This window comes from Pollicipes pollicipes, unplaced genomic scaffold (genome assembly GCF_011947565.3).
Source record: "Pollicipes pollicipes isolate AB1234 unplaced genomic scaffold, Ppol_2.1 Scaffold_4219;HRSCAF=4965_pilon_pilon_pilon, whole genome shotgun sequence".
Classification (NCBI taxonomy): Eukaryota; Metazoa; Arthropoda; class Thecostraca; order Pollicipedomorpha; family Pollicipedidae; genus Pollicipes; species Pollicipes pollicipes.
The window spans coordinates 20668907-20684001 of NW_023596448.1; the positions used below are offsets into that span (position 1 = coordinate 20668907).

General features: G+C 53.5%; 1 protein-coding gene across 4 annotated transcripts; it reads right to left on the minus strand.

The window, feature by feature from the left end:
• Positions 1 to 1699: 1699 nt before the first annotated feature.
• On the minus strand, positions 1700 to 12379 carry LOC119095940 (CDK5 regulatory subunit-associated protein 3). 4 transcript variants are annotated; one of them, XM_037218796.1, is made up of 13 exons: positions 12338 to 12379; positions 11348 to 11392; positions 10799 to 10967; positions 10204 to 10319; positions 8717 to 8839; positions 8054 to 8194; positions 6225 to 6354; positions 5421 to 5536; positions 4802 to 4945; positions 4291 to 4437; positions 3294 to 3505; positions 2494 to 2665; positions 1700 to 2030 (listed from the first exon to the last, which is right to left on the minus strand). In XM_037218796.1, exons 2-13 carry the CDS (start codon positions 11351 to 11353, stop codon positions 1959 to 1961), a joined length of 1548 nt encoding a protein of 515 aa, XP_037074691.1. In that variant the 5' UTR covers positions 11354 to 11392; positions 12338 to 12379; the 3' UTR covers positions 1700 to 1958. The 4 variants fall into 4 exon arrangements, with proteins under 4 accessions (XP_037074691.1, XP_037074689.1, XP_037074688.1 ...); XM_037218794.1 differs by lacking the exon at positions 12338 to 12379 and adding an exon at positions 12222 to 12324; XM_037218793.1 differs by lacking the exon at positions 12338 to 12379 and adding an exon at positions 12218 to 12324.
• Positions 12380 to 15095: the final 2716 nt, after the last annotated feature.

Here is a 15095-nt window from a genome sequence, read left to right on the forward strand (position 1 = left end):
ACCGTTTTCCATAACGTGAACTGAGAGGGTTGTCGCGACGTCCCCCCCCCCCTTGCCTACCGTTTCAGAACCTAGAAAAATTGAGCCAAGCGAATAACACCAGCGGATGGGTCTTAACGAGACCTTCCGATTGTTAATAAGGCTTGTGTTTCCATGTCAACAATCAATCGCATTACGTTAAGTCCGGGGTCGAATTTTCCCAAAAATCAAATTTGTATCTTTACATGCTCTTGTGCAAGACCAAACCCGGCAGCGACGTAAAATCTGAAAAGGCGTGTTGCTTAATTACTAGTGCCTAAATGTACGGTTTTATGCTTTTTGTGCTTACATTTATGATGTACGGCTCCGTTAATGTAACAATGTTGACCGGCCGCGAGCGTTTCCCGGCGACGTTGGTCGCCGCCCGCCGCCCGCGCAGGCCGTAGATCGCCACGCAACGTTCGTTTAAAAGGACGCCGCTGCTCCAGAACCAGAAATGCTACAGACACGTTCTGGGTGTCGAAACACGCGCAACGAATGCTCCATACGCTTCTGGAAATTGTGGCGCCATTGCAGGACATGCCGGGGAGAGTACCTTACCCAGGAAACCTTGGGGAGGGGATCGCATCAACTCTCTCCCCTGTCAGGGCGAGGGTTAAACGATATGAAGCAAAAAACAATGACGTTAGTTTTCGCCACATCTCTAACTCCATCCACTCTGGTCCACCCCTTTCACACTGATCTACCCAGTACTAACTAGCCCGCAACCGCCACTTCCATATCTTAATGCCCCTAGCAGTGCCTGACTTGACTGACGCAATCATACACACGCACACACACAAGTATTAAAACGAAATGCAATGGCCCATTATTAGCCAGTCGCCGTTTCTCATGGGTGCCGGCATTTGCCTCGTCCGTGTCTCATAATGAAGTCTTGACGAAACCCACTCCATCAAAACCGTGCTTAATGCTGCACAACAATTGCATGTTTAATTTTTCTGTTAACTACTTGTATCGCTCAGAAATGGCACACCCTTGCAGGGAAGCGGTGTGCTTTAACACACGTGTTCATGATCTGCGATGAACCAACGATTGTGACGAACGTAGCTCAAGCTTAGTAAACTACGCATTATCTAGTCACCACCTCTGCTAACGTGAAGGCCACATAAAGTTTTCGTCACGGTGTATTGCAAAAATACTTTTACGCAGCATTTCATCCCACCGTAAACCACTGAAGCAGCCCAACCACCGTGGACATAGCCCCCGTCTTCAACATGGTGACTCAGCCACGTGTAAAGGCACCAACCAGTTGACAGGCACCTCTCACACCTGTCTATCTACCATAAATATAACCAATTCACCACGGAATCAATCAGTTGCCACGAAACGCCAGTTAGCGACCAGTCCGTTCGTGTGCGATACGGTGATCAACACAGTATAAAACAACTTAACGAGCCACCGGGGCGGCCCGCTCACAACGGTCGCCCAGTGCAAACTTGATCCCTCACACCACAGCAGATTGCACCGTCACACCGAGGGCGACGGCAGTCGACAGACGGCAGACGGCAAGCAGCAGACGGCAGACGGCAGACTGCAGACGACAGACGGCAGGCAGCAGGCGGCAGACTGTCTACTGCAGACTGCAGACGACAGACTGTCTACTGCAGACGGCAGCCGACAGACGGCAGACTGCAGACGGCAGCCGACAGACGGCAGACTGCAGACGACAGACTGTCTACTGCAGACGGCAGCCGACAGACGGCAGACTGCAGACGGCGGACGGCAACCGACATGCAGCAGACTGCAGATGACAGACTGCAGACAGGCGGCAGACCAGACTGCAGACTGCAGACGCCAGATGGTAGGCAGCAGACTGCAGACGATGGACCAGACTGCATCCTACAGAGTGCAGACTGCAGACGTCAGACTGCAGACGGCAGCCCCAAGACCCAAAAGACGGGCGCCGCCCCGATGCCGGCCTAGATGGCGCTGACGCCGCCCATCAGGTGAACGGACCGGCCCTTGTACTTGTCGCTAATGGACTCTTCGATCTGTGGAGGCAAAAAACCTCACGTCAGGGGCCGGTGATTATAAGCGCGGCGAGTCATCCGTCGGGAGCAGTCTCCGGTATTAGGGGAGTGTCACGGCTGAGGCTGGTGATTATTACCACGGTGAGTCATGAGTCAACAGGGGGGGGGGGGGGGGAGGGGGCTCCGCCGTCAGGGAACAGGCTCACACGCTCACCGTGTCCGGGCGGGACAGCAGTGAGTCAGGAACGCTTGCAGCGTCAAGAAACGTACAATGGTCCGAGCAGGCTATCGACGGCTGTCGCGCTCGAACAGACGCTACACAGCACTGACGAATGATACGCCGATGCATTATTGTTCTATTCAACGTAAAATGCTCCCCTATACTAAACTTTCACATCTACAGTGCGCAGCGTCCGAATAGTTTAAAACTACCACCTCCTAGCGCTTGGTGAGACCGTCGGCCGGCGCCGCCTCAAAACATCACCTGGCTCTGCAGCTGGCGGGTCTTCTCAATGATCAGCTTCAGCTTGGGCTGCAGAGCCGCCGCCTCCTCGGCCGCCGCCTTCTTCCGCTGCTTGACGGCCTCCACCGAGGCGGTCATCTTGTCGGCGATGTCCAGCTTCTGCCGCAGCGAGCCTACCAGCCTGTCCACGTACCTGCGGGCACCGACAGGCCACGATACAGGACACGCCGCGCTCCCGTGCGGGGCCGCTGCCGCCGCCCACCCCTGGAGGATGGCCGCGGAAAACGAGCGGTGGGCCGTGTCGTCGCAGTGCTAGAAAGACCCGGATAAACCACCAAGCGAACGGGTCGTCAAAGATGTCACTGCCCTCTGCGCAGGGGATCCTCGGACTGCACTGTTCTCCCCGGTATCCTCTGTGTGTGACAAGAGCGTTCCCATCTGTAGCGCTGTAGCCAGCACAAAGCTAAAACAGCTCTACGGATCCGAGGAAACGCGTGATCTTGATCTGTAAGAGCTGGACCTGTACGATACGGGAGCAGCGGACCTCGTGGCTCCACGCGACGAGGCGAGTCTCACCGGCGGATCGTCCGACAGCGCACCCAAGCGTCCCGCCAGCCAGTCCGACATCGGCAGCCGTCAGAGAGTCTGACCGGCGGATCATCCGACAGTCCACACAAGCGTCCCGCCAGCCAATCCGACGCCGGCAGCCGCCACGCCCCGGTCAGACTCGGGCAGCCCGTCCCCCCCTCACCCCACCCCCCACACTCTCTGCGGCGGTTATTCAAAGTCCACCTCAACACAGGGTCTCGCGCCTTCCATACCTGGGCGAGGACTTGACGAGGAACAGGTGCTGCAGCTTGACCGTGCGCAGGCTGTCCAGCACCTGGCGGGTCTCCGACTGCATGACTCGCACGGCGTCGGCCGTCTGCAGCTGTACCGACTGCGGTGCGCCCTGCATCTGGCTCATGCTGACCATGCCGTCCTCACGGCTGTCCGACATCTCCACCGCCCGCTGCATCAGGAACGTCTCCAGCTGGGGGACACGGGGTCAAAGGTCAGGATATCTCCATCGCCCGCTGCATCCGGAACATCTTAAACCGGGGAACACGGGAACCGGGAAACACGGGATCAGGGACATCTCCACCGCCCGCTGCACCAGGAGCGTCTTAAGCCGAGGGACGCGGGGTCACGAGGTCAGGACATCTCCACCGCCCGCTGCGCCAGGAGCGTCTTAAGCCGAGGGACGCGGGGTCACGAGGTCAGGACATCTCCACCGCCCGCTGCGCCAGGAGCGTCTTAAGCCGAGGGACGCGGGGTCACGAGGTCAGGACATCTCCACCGCCTGCTGCACCAGGGATGTCTCCAGCCGGGGGCCACACGGTCACCAGGTCAGGACATCTCCACCGCCCGCTGCGCCAGGAGCGTCTTAAGCCGAGCGACGCGGGGTCACGAGGTCAGGACATTTCCACCGCCCGCTGCGCCAGGAGCGTCTCCAGCCGAGGTGCACGCTGGCGGTGCCTACTGATCCCTGCTGCACCAGAAACACCCATTTCGACCTACAGCAGCTGCTAAGGGAGTGTAGCCGGGGGGGGGGGGGGGGATCAAGAGAAGCGACCCAACAAACCAGGTCCGGAACAGCACAACTATCATACTTGGCAGACAAGTTTAGACCTTCCACCTAGACAGACACAAAGTCTGGACGTCATCACCTGACGGCGGATACCATGAAGATCAAAATAAGTCCTTGCTCCACCTGCAAAAGCTCCGTCCCGCCGCCCGTACGAAAGTCTGTGACCACCCGGAGCCGGCTCAGCTCACCTCCATGAGCTCGTTGACAATGACGGTGCGCGTGTGCGGGTTGTCCAGCAGGGAGAGCGCCTCGGTGTCACGCGCCACGCCGCCCTCCAGGCCGCTGTGCTCCACCGTGATGCCGGCCACCTCCACCGCGGTCAGGTCCACCGGCTCCTGCGGTGGACAGCGGCGGCGTCAGCGGTGGACGCCGCCGGCGAGCCCGGTCTCCGGCCGCGGCAGCCATCGTGAACGCGGCGCCAGCGGCCGGCGGCGGGCTCCCGGTGGGACGGAAGGGTCCCGCCTCGCCGCGGCAGCCGGCTCAGCGCAGCGAAACGACAGGCTGGGTCGATAACAGGCAGGTTCGCCTACACGTCACAGCGCGATACCGCGCTGGTTTTTAAATATTGAAAGCTGGGTTTAAACATCCCCATTCGCCTTGAATGAGCGCAAGTGGTGTCCTTACAGACGCGGGCAGCCAGTGCAGTGGGCCCTAAAGAGCGCTGATATCCAGACACAGACCGTGGGGCGGGTAGCGTACCTGCGCGGGGACCTCAGAGCCCTCCTCCACCTCGATACCGCCCCAGTCGATGTCGCCTCCGGCATCACCTCCGGCAGCATCGTCACCGAAGTCTATCTCGGCCGAGTCGCCGAAGTCTATCCCGCCGTCGTCACCGAAGTCGATCTGCCAGGGACACACGGCACGACCGTCACGTGCCGCTCAGGCTTGATAGCGACTCACCGGCTGCCGGCTGCCCAGCTCCGAGCACGTCAGGCTATTCTACAACGCAGGAGCTGTGGTGGCGGTGCTGGTAGTTTGGAGCTTTTGCGATGGTCTTTTCTAACAGTAAAAATAACACAGGGCTACACAATAACTATGTTTTGTTCTTGGTTGACCATATGCGCGTGTCGTGCACAACAATACATGCATGAGCAGCATCTTCAAATGTTGTTTACGCATGTCCTATGGGTGATATGATTGTTGCACTGAAGTGTTCGACCATTCGGCGCCCCTCGAATCGCCGCCAAAGATCATCACATCAAAATCACAATGGCGGCACCTTTTATCTCGCTAGCCAAACCAACAAACTCCCCACAAACGTCAAGCGCTTGCCGACGCCCATGACCTGTCCCGGCCCTGAGGGTCCACGCCTGCTGACCTGGTCGTCGTCGGCGCCCGCCGCCTCGTCGGTCGGGTCGACGGCGGCTGGCGGCGGCTCCACGCGCAGCGGCGGCTCGCCGTACCGCCACTGGTACGTCGTGACGTCGCCGTTCTCTGCCGGAGGGCGGCACAGTCGGCGCCAGCTGACCACCGCTCACTGGTGCTGACGGCTCCCGAGTAGGCGGTGCAGGGGAGACTGGCCTCATCCACCGAGACGGTGGAGGGCGACGGTGGGACCCTCACTAGATCCACTAACGGGATGGTGGAGGGCGACGGTGGGGACCCTCACTAGATCCATCCACTGACGGTGGGGGGCGACGGAAGAGAGTCTCACCTCATCCACCGACGGGACGGTGGAGGGCGATGGTGGGAAACCTCACTAGATCCACCAACGGGATGGTGGAGGGCGGCGGTGGGGAGCCTCACCTAATCCACTGACGGCATGGTGGAGGACGGCGGCTCATCGCCCTAAGATCAGCATGGTTCTACAACCCAATTCTACCTGTCTCAACTGCAGCATGCTTTCACCACACCCCACTCAGATGACGCGCAGCTACGCCCTTGAAAGCAAACGCTCTCACCAACCACCGATTACACAGAGCTTGCCCGCCAGTATCGAGACCGCCGCGCAACAGTTCATCAAAGAAGTCGATAACACGTCCCCACGAACTGGGCACTTTTTCAGTGCGCACTGCTGAGACAACGGACCGATCAGCCCGGAAGTCCTTCATCCCAGCAATCCTTGGCAAACCATTGTGGCATCGCTCTCCACTGCGCCAGTGTGCAGGTGCCTACTGCCTACCGACGAAGTAGTGAAGCGTGGGCAGGAGCTGGTCGTCGGCGACGGAAGGGTTCACGAACTTGACGAACGCCCTGTAATAGGCGATGGGTTCCCGTAGCGCCTGCGCCTTCTCCACCACCTGGGCATACACCTGCGGCGGAGGGGTGTGTTGTCAGGAACTGCGCACTGAATGCAGGTCACCCATGTCAGACTAATGTGCATGTGAGGTGAGGCGAGAGCCAAGACATGCATAGAGGGGCTTCGACCTCGAAGGCCGCAGCGGCATGGCGTTCTCTTCATTTACAGAATCGATAACCAACTAGAGTGGCGTCTTCCCTGTCACACCGCCACATCGATCGATAATGCCAGTCCCCGGCGCCGTGGTATCCCGCGACAGCTGACTGCAAAACGCTCATCCATCGCGAGTGCGCTGAATTTGGCCCGCGGCGAGAATGATCAAACTCTGGCAGAGTGCTCGGGCCACAGGACGGGCCGGGCGGCGTCAGTTCCACTACCGCCCACCACCTCCTCCACGCAGACTTCTTTGCCGCCGAGTTACGCACAGATCCCGCAGAGTCCGCAACCGTGCTCGCATCGCCCGGACGGTGCTACGAACCGCCCGTAGAAGGCACTCGGTGGCTTCCTCGTTCCGACGCTTTCCTTCGCCCCGACACCCCTCTGTCCTCTCTGCTGCCCACGACAGCTTCTTTCCGTCGTTCCTTCCGTCGGCTCCGTTCAATCGATTCGTCGTGTGTTGTTCAGGCCTGCGCTTAACGTCGTGTGTTGTTCACACCTGCGCTCGACGTGTGTGTTGTTTAGACCTGCGCTCGACGTCGTGTGTTCAGACATGCGCTCGCGGAATGCCTAAGCCCTGGCCGCCTCTGGTTAAGATGGCCGCGCCTGTCTGTTGGATCGGTGGTTCCGCTCACATCTCTGGCAACGGTAATTTCCATCGACGAAAAAAAACGCTGATTTGTTGCATCCGCAATTTTTTCGCTATACTCCGGTTCCAATAGTTCCGCCGAAACAATATCAAAACCCGGCATGATGACAAATATTTTCTCAAAAATGGTTCAAACGTGATCTTTCCTTCAAATACCACGCTTGAAATGGCATCCGTCACGACAAACTGACGCAAACAGGACGAGGTTGCAAACCGTACTAAGAAAGCTGCACCATGTTTTATACATGTTTTTATAGCAAACCATCATCCAAGTTTTCTGATGTTGGCAAGCCTCTTCCTCATCTTTATGGCGCCGATTAGATCGTTTTGCATCACTTTTTCTGTCGCGAGCACTCGCGCTAAGCGTTTGACAGCGACAGCCGCCTGTTTGGTGCGCCTCTTGCTGGCACCTCTTCCAGGGCACAGGACCAGATGCTCCAGGACGCAGCACGAGTGGAAAAATTGCCACTACCAGACGAGCTACGCAGGATACCGTCGACTGAATGGACAGTATGTGGCACCCTAAGAAGATGCCCATTAATTTCGAGGAAAAATAAACTGAGTCAGGCAGGAAGAGTGAGGAGAGAAGCGAATCCATAATACAGCATAAAAGTTGGCTATTACATGTTAAAACAGACTCAATGCTGTCCTGTCCTGTCTTGTTCTGTTCTGTTCTATTCTGTTCTGTTCTGTTCTGTCCTGTCCTGTCCTGACCTGACCTGACCTGACCTGACCTGACTTGACATAACCTGACCCCACAACATTCCCTTCCTCACCCCTGCAAAGTCCCACATAAAACGACGTCAGTTCGAAATCATGACGTCACGTAACACAAAAGGTTTCTATTTCCCACTCTTTGACAGTCGCTATCTCGCTCCGCCTCCTGCCCCACCTCTCCGGACCTCACCTGTGGCAGCTCGTCCAGCAAGTGCAGGATCTCTGTCTTCAGCTTGTGGCCCTGCAGACCCAGTTGCCGGCAGGAGGCGTCGTACTGGTCGCGCATTGACTTGGCGTTGCGGATGTAGTCCTGTTCCCGCTTGTCGCAGTCCTGCGACGGACATCCGGGTCATCGGGGTCGGGATCGGGGTCGGGGTCTGGGTCTGGGTCTGGGTCGAGGTCTCGGGTCAGGGTCGGGGTCTCAGGTCGGGGGCGGCTGGCGCTCAGTTAGGGCGATGACTACGGCATGGGAGGCGTGGCCACGCTGCGTTCATGCGTGACAGCTGGATCATGTCGAGTCACGATGACACTTGAGCTCAACAAGTTTTTTTCTGGGAATACCGTGCTGAAGAATACCATGGTACGGTGACCCAATTGTGGTGATGCGCTTTGGTACCACCGGTGTAGCTTTAGCATCCATGGTGATCGAATTGTGATGGTATCGCCAGTATCGTTTTGGCATCAAGTCTTAGGGATTTCAGTTTGAATTTGAGGACGAAGAGAGGGTTCCCAAACAAGATACTGGTGATAGGCGAGGATTAGTTAGGCAATGACAAAACAGCCAAACAATACAAAAGAGGAAGTATGCGGTGGACGTTCTCTACCACACCATGTTACCGCCTCAGAGTCGTACCGTCTGTGCCTGCTCCAGCTTGGCGATCTGCTTCTTGATGCCCGGTATTTCGTAGTTGACATTCCTAACCAGAGCCTGGGATGCCTCCGCCAGGCCCACGTTTTTGTTGACGTACATCTTCACCTGCAGAAAACGGGGTCAGATCTGAACACTACCAATCATACCATCACTGTCACATCACATCACATCATCACTATTCATATGACCGCCGCCGTCACATTTTTTGGCGTCGCTTTTATGTGTCACTGCACATGCTTAATCCTAAGGCACTCAAGCAATTCCAAATTGACTTTTCAAGTAATTTCAGTTTTAGATATATGTATTCCGAATGCTCCACATGAGGGACTTTAGGTTCCTGACACCTGCCAACCGGCTTTTTACTTGCCAGTTCGGTTCCCATTATGTGCAATCCGCGCCGTCAGCACGGCTCCAAATGATTAGTCTGCGCCCATCGACTGCGACATTCCGCTCTTTCGGTCAACGCCTCGTCCCAGCAGCTACTCAGCCACAAGACCACTGGGCTGAACGGTCTGGCCATTCTCCCGGCTATGCTCTCAGGTCAGGTCAACGAGGTCCGCCAGGAGGTCACGGGTGGGATGGTTCGATGTCGAGGTTGGGAATGTGACGGGGCGCGACCGTGCCCGTGGCCCGAAGTCGCCTTCCACGTCACGAACTACGCCGATCTGATCGGTGAGTGGGGACCGTGGATGGTCGGGCCGCCACTCATTGCGTCACTGAGCGGGACAGAGCTGCTCACTGTCTCACTGAGCATCACAGAGCTGCTCACTGTCTCACTGAGCATCACAGAGCTGCTCACTGTCTCACTGAGCGTCACAGAGCTGCTCACTGTCTCACTGAGCGTCACGGAGCTGCTCACTGTCTCACTGGGCGTCACAGAGCTTCTCACTGTGCCCCTGAGCGTCAAAGAGCCGCTCACTGTTTCACTGGGCGTCACAGAGCTGCCCACTGCGTCACTGAGCGTTACAGAGCTGCTCACTGCGTCATTTCGATACCTACGTAACGTTTGTTTGAGGGGAAGGTCAGGCTGACGTTAGATCTGTCGGGCATGAACTGCACCCCTATAATTCCCAGCCAAGTGTCCATAGGGGTAACCTGCTGGTGTTTCTCTAAGCGCGGAAGGAATCGATCTGCAGGCTTGAGCCGGGAAGTTACAATTGGTACTTACTGAAAGTATGCAAATGATGGCGGAAAATCGGAAAACGCTTCGTGCCTACATTTCTGGTTTGGAGACCACAAAAACTCAAAGTGCCCACGAAAACACTGCCCATAGCCATATCCAAGCTTGCTGTTGAAATCGCATCAACTTTGTATAACAATATCAGACCGGGACATTTTCCTTTTCATCTACTTTCCCTTGACACGATCTTGTGGTTAATCAGACAGTTGAAATGCAAACAAGGTGCCTTTTGGTCAAGCTTTACCGGCCGCTGTATTTTGCTATTGCAACCCAAAAAATCGGCACTTACCACCTCTTGCCAATCTTTCATCCGTTGGGATCCATAGAATCCAAATAAATTTTTGCTGTCTTTTTCTGTCTCTTTGAGGATTTCAATTATCTTCAAGCAATGGTAGTAGTTGATGTCTGCAATCAAACAACTAAGTCAACAGAGGAAGAGAAGATGATAGTGTTAGGATCAAGAATGTCAGTATGACAATAGACATAGATGAGAAATCCCTATGCATTGATCATAATCAAAATATCCTGATTAAAATCAGATAGTTATGATATAGATAAATCAAGCCAACCTTTAGAAAGGATGCTGTTTAAGTTGTACTATTCATTACTGTGCTGAGCATTATGTGAAAAAACACTGAGGCACCCAACAAAGGGCACTCCTAAACACAACCAAACCTCTCATCAAGTTGCCATCTCCCCATGAACCCTCACTGCCAGGTCAGCTGAGGGAGAGCCAATCATTTACACAGTCATCCCTGCCAGGCAATCCCACAATGCCTTGGGGGGTACTATGTGGGAACATCAAGCGTGGGATGACAGCTGGAAGGGTGTGCAGGGACTGACAGGGGCATCTCTGAACCATACTGGCCCAGTAAGGCACTCACGGGCGCCCGACAGCAGCTTGACAATCTCAGGATGCTCTGGCATGTCCTGAATGGCATGGTTGATCTTCTCACGAATCTTCAGCACTGACTCCTGCCAGTTCTTCTCGCAGTGTCGACGAGACACCAGCCAGTCCATCAGCTTGTTGGTGTGGATGTCAATTGGAAGGTCCTGTGGCATGCCAACTTGGTCATTTCAGTGACCAGCTCCATCAATGGGCTAGACATGCAATCTTCTGTGCCAGCTCCATGAATGGGCTAGACATGCAATGTTCTGTAGCTATATGCTTACCTTACACACTAGTATCAATCTAAATAACTACCTAAGTCCACATAAGCTGGCACAGATGTTACAATTGTAGGCTCAGTTTTGTGTAGCAGCATACCATCCTTGCCTTCCACATACCAAGCCTACAAAAAATACATGCCATTTAGGCATATGCAAATGGCATGTATGGTGCAATGCACAATGCATGCCTCCTGCACATCATAGGTGACTACTTAGGGGAACAGCCACTGGTTGCATTGGCAGCAATATGAAATCCTGCTTACCTGCATACTTGGATATTTCAGTAGAATAATTCAAATAAAGACAACCTGCAAAAGTAAGCATCATAATGTGATGAGACTTATACAGCTATGGAGCAACTAATACAACAATGCAACAAAATAATTTAGAGAGACATGGACTAATGTCTCATACACCAATGAACTTTTATTTCTCTCAGTAAGAATATCCATCAAGTCACACACATCTCAGGACAGCCCTGTAATTTTGAAAAAGGTTATCAATGCTAAATCACCTTGCCTTCACTTTGCCAAGTATTTTTTATTACTCAGCCGTTTTGACTCTGGTGAAAGACAATTGCTACCTCACCAAATAAGTGAGCAAAAGCAGCTAAGTACCATAATGGTTAGAACCAGAGAAACAGCATATTGAGAGTGTGGCCCAGCTACCAAGCTGACTGCATTTGTTCAACACCACAACATGTTGACTGCATTTGACACATGATGTGCATGGGGAAAAAGACACACAGTGCATTTCAGCTTGCACCAGCAATGCTTTGCCACATGCAATTAACTACCATGACAAGCTTAATCTTTGGCTGGCCTTTCTGTCATTCTTCATACTAACATCATGCAAAACTACTGACATACATGTTCTGCGCAAGAAATTCAGTCATTAGGTATTGCAGTCATATGCTGCCTAAGGATCATCTTTTTCTGTCACATGTGGGCTTTAAATGTCAAGGACAATTACAAGACACATTTTCAGCACTCATTTTCCCTGCCAAAAGGATGGCACTCCAGTTACATGTTGCTCATAATCAGATGTACGCTATTCTTGCAGCCTCCAGCCTGGCGTGCCCCGAATACAACAACAATCAATGACATGCTAATTAAACACTTCCCCATATTCACCTACTAGAAGAAAGTGCCAGTCATAGCAAAACCAACAGCGAGTATATTTGCCTCAATCCTCCCGGCCCGTCCGTGCCAGCGACAACACACGGAACTCGCGCGGAACGTGGTCCAACACACCAACATATGGCTCGCGTCTGCTGCGGTATTGACTTTGTGCCGCCGTAATTGTTATACTAAACTGGAAGCGTCGGTGTGGCATGAATACATACTGACATCTCATTGGTGTTGACAAATTTGGTAGCGTAGCCCGACAGCCAATGAGATGGCTTTACGCCCGTGCTCGTAGTGGCTGTAGGCCCGTTCGAGCTGGTTCGTGTCGTGGAGGAGGGAGGATGCCGGGCGCGGGCTTTGCCATGCGCTGGTTTTCCCCCGTTCTGTAGAGGGTGGTGACGTCACTGATAACAAGACCGCAGGTAGCCGCCGTTAGCCGTGCATGGCGTCACTGCTAGTCGCATGCGGCGCCACCGCTAGCTGCTGGGTGAGACGTGCGTGACGGTGCGGGGACGGCTGGAACATTGAAATGCAGATATCGAACAAACTGTTAGCGGGAGTGCATGTGACCACCGGACCGATTGCGTAGAGTTTAATGGCCAGTATGGTTATATGCTTTGCAAGCCCATGTCGCTAACTACTTTAATGCCATCGTATGAGTGAAAACGTACACATGGGAATGGTATGAGGCCGGACGCCTGGAGCAGCGGGATCTCTTCGCATCGATAATGAATAAACTGCCGGCGGAAGGTGCACGTGACTAGCGAGCCCATTGCGTATGATTTAACGTCGAATATGTTGATGTGCTTGGCAAGCTTATGCGACAAGCCACTACGTGAAATCGACATGGGAGCTGAAAATGCCCACGCGAGAACTGCTGTATGGTGGGTGGACAGGATATCCGCCGGCTTTCAGGGAGCTACGGTGAGTAGAATCTATGTGGAGAGTATAAATGTGAACCAACTGCAGGCATAGCGACTAAATCAGCCAGCGTGAAAAAACGAAAAAGCACACACGCCAACTTCTGCAGATAGGCAGCTTGAACATCGGGCTACCTCCTTGCCAGTGACGAGTATATATTCTGACTGGTAGGCGCAGCATATGCCATTTCTGCTGTTCCGGTGTCTCGCCTCCAGATCACTGGTACACACGGTACGTCCGAGGTCCTTCTGTCTTTGACAGTCGTCACTGGTGCCCGTCACAGGCCCTCGTCACCAGTTCCGTCCCGCTGGCGGTTTTCAGTCTTCTCAGTTGTTACTGTCTTCTCTCTTGGCCCCCACGGCCGCGTCCCTCGCACGGAACGCCTGGGGCAGGAGGAAGGGAGCGCGAGCGCCTCTAATCGGCGTTCGCCAAACTTCGGAAACATCCAACATAGGTGTTTTCTGACACCTTACACATATTCCACGAACCAATCAAGTATAATCATGGGGTAGGCGTGATCATGTGCTTTGAGAGCTTGCATTTAGTGAAGACATTATAATCTAATCAGCATAGAAACTAGCAAGGCGGTGGCTAGGTGCAAGGACGGTGGTACTAGGGAGAGGAACGAGTCCCCCGCCCTTCTCCACTTGCCTTAAAACACAGCATGAGCCCATGGATGTTAACTAAAAAGAGTTAACCAAATGCCAGGGGTGCAATTCCCTATCCACTTGAATTCGGTTAAGGGGGTTTCACCCACCTTTGGGGACAAATAGGCCAAAAATGGGGAAAACGCATTTGTTTGCATTTCTGGGCGTAGACTGGGTCATTTTTCACTCTTCCCGGTAACTAAAATACATATCCTCAAAATGGATATCGTGGAAAGAAATCGGGATGCCTATGGAAATGATATACTACCTCTTACCCGTCTCAATGAAAACAGTTGGTCTAGGTTGGTGAGAAAGTACTCTACAATGCAAAGTATAATCTGCTTACCTAACTACCTACTGGGCAAAACTTTGCCATAGAAAGGTACGCAGCCTCCTCCAATAGTTACCTCACTTGCCAACAACATATCTGGCGCACCCAGCGCGCAAAATAACCGCTGAATATGCAGACTTACCGCGCTCGCTTTGATTCGCACCAGCGGCGGCGATATGACCACGGGGCGCGAGACCTATAGATCGAAGTGTATTGTAGTGGCTGGCCGCTTAAGGTTGCCACGTAATTTTCATACTCGTCGTCAGTTTTTATGAGATCTGCTTGCTGACCACCCATATCGGTCTCAACAGTCTGTTCGTTATAAGTACGAAGATAGCCCAATGTACATGCCGCCCTTTGACGAACAAGTATCGTGTGTGCGTCTTCACGAATCATGCTATTGAATTGTTATGGTTTGCCGCATAGGTTTGCAAGGCACTAATCCTATTCACAACAAATTACGTGTAGTTTGCGCGTGTGTCATGTGCAACTTATGTTACGCGTGATTTTCACATGAGATCTTGTTTGTGTTCTTCTTGCTTAACTCTTATTAGCTCTTAAAAGCTCCTTAGGATAATACGTCAACCGGCGATAATCAGATTTCCTTGGATTAATTATACATGCCATTGTTAATGGCGGCTGTTGGCTAATTGGCAGGTAATGAATTTGCGGCTTATTATCGAAGGTATATATATATATATATATATATATATATATATATTGTGTGTGTGTTGTTGTGTGTGTGTGTGTGTGTGTGTGTGTGTGGTGTGTGTGTGTGTGTGGTGTGTGTGTGTGTGTGTGTGTGTGTGTGTGTGTGTGTGTGTGTGTGTGTGTGTGGTGTGTGTGTGTGTGTGTGTGTGTGTGTTGTGTGTGTGTGGTGTGGTGTGTGTGTGTGTGTGTGTGTGTGTGTGTGTGTGTGTGGTGGTGTGTGTGTGTGGTGTGTGTGTGTGTGTGTGTGTGTGTGTGTGTGTGTGTGTGTGTGTGT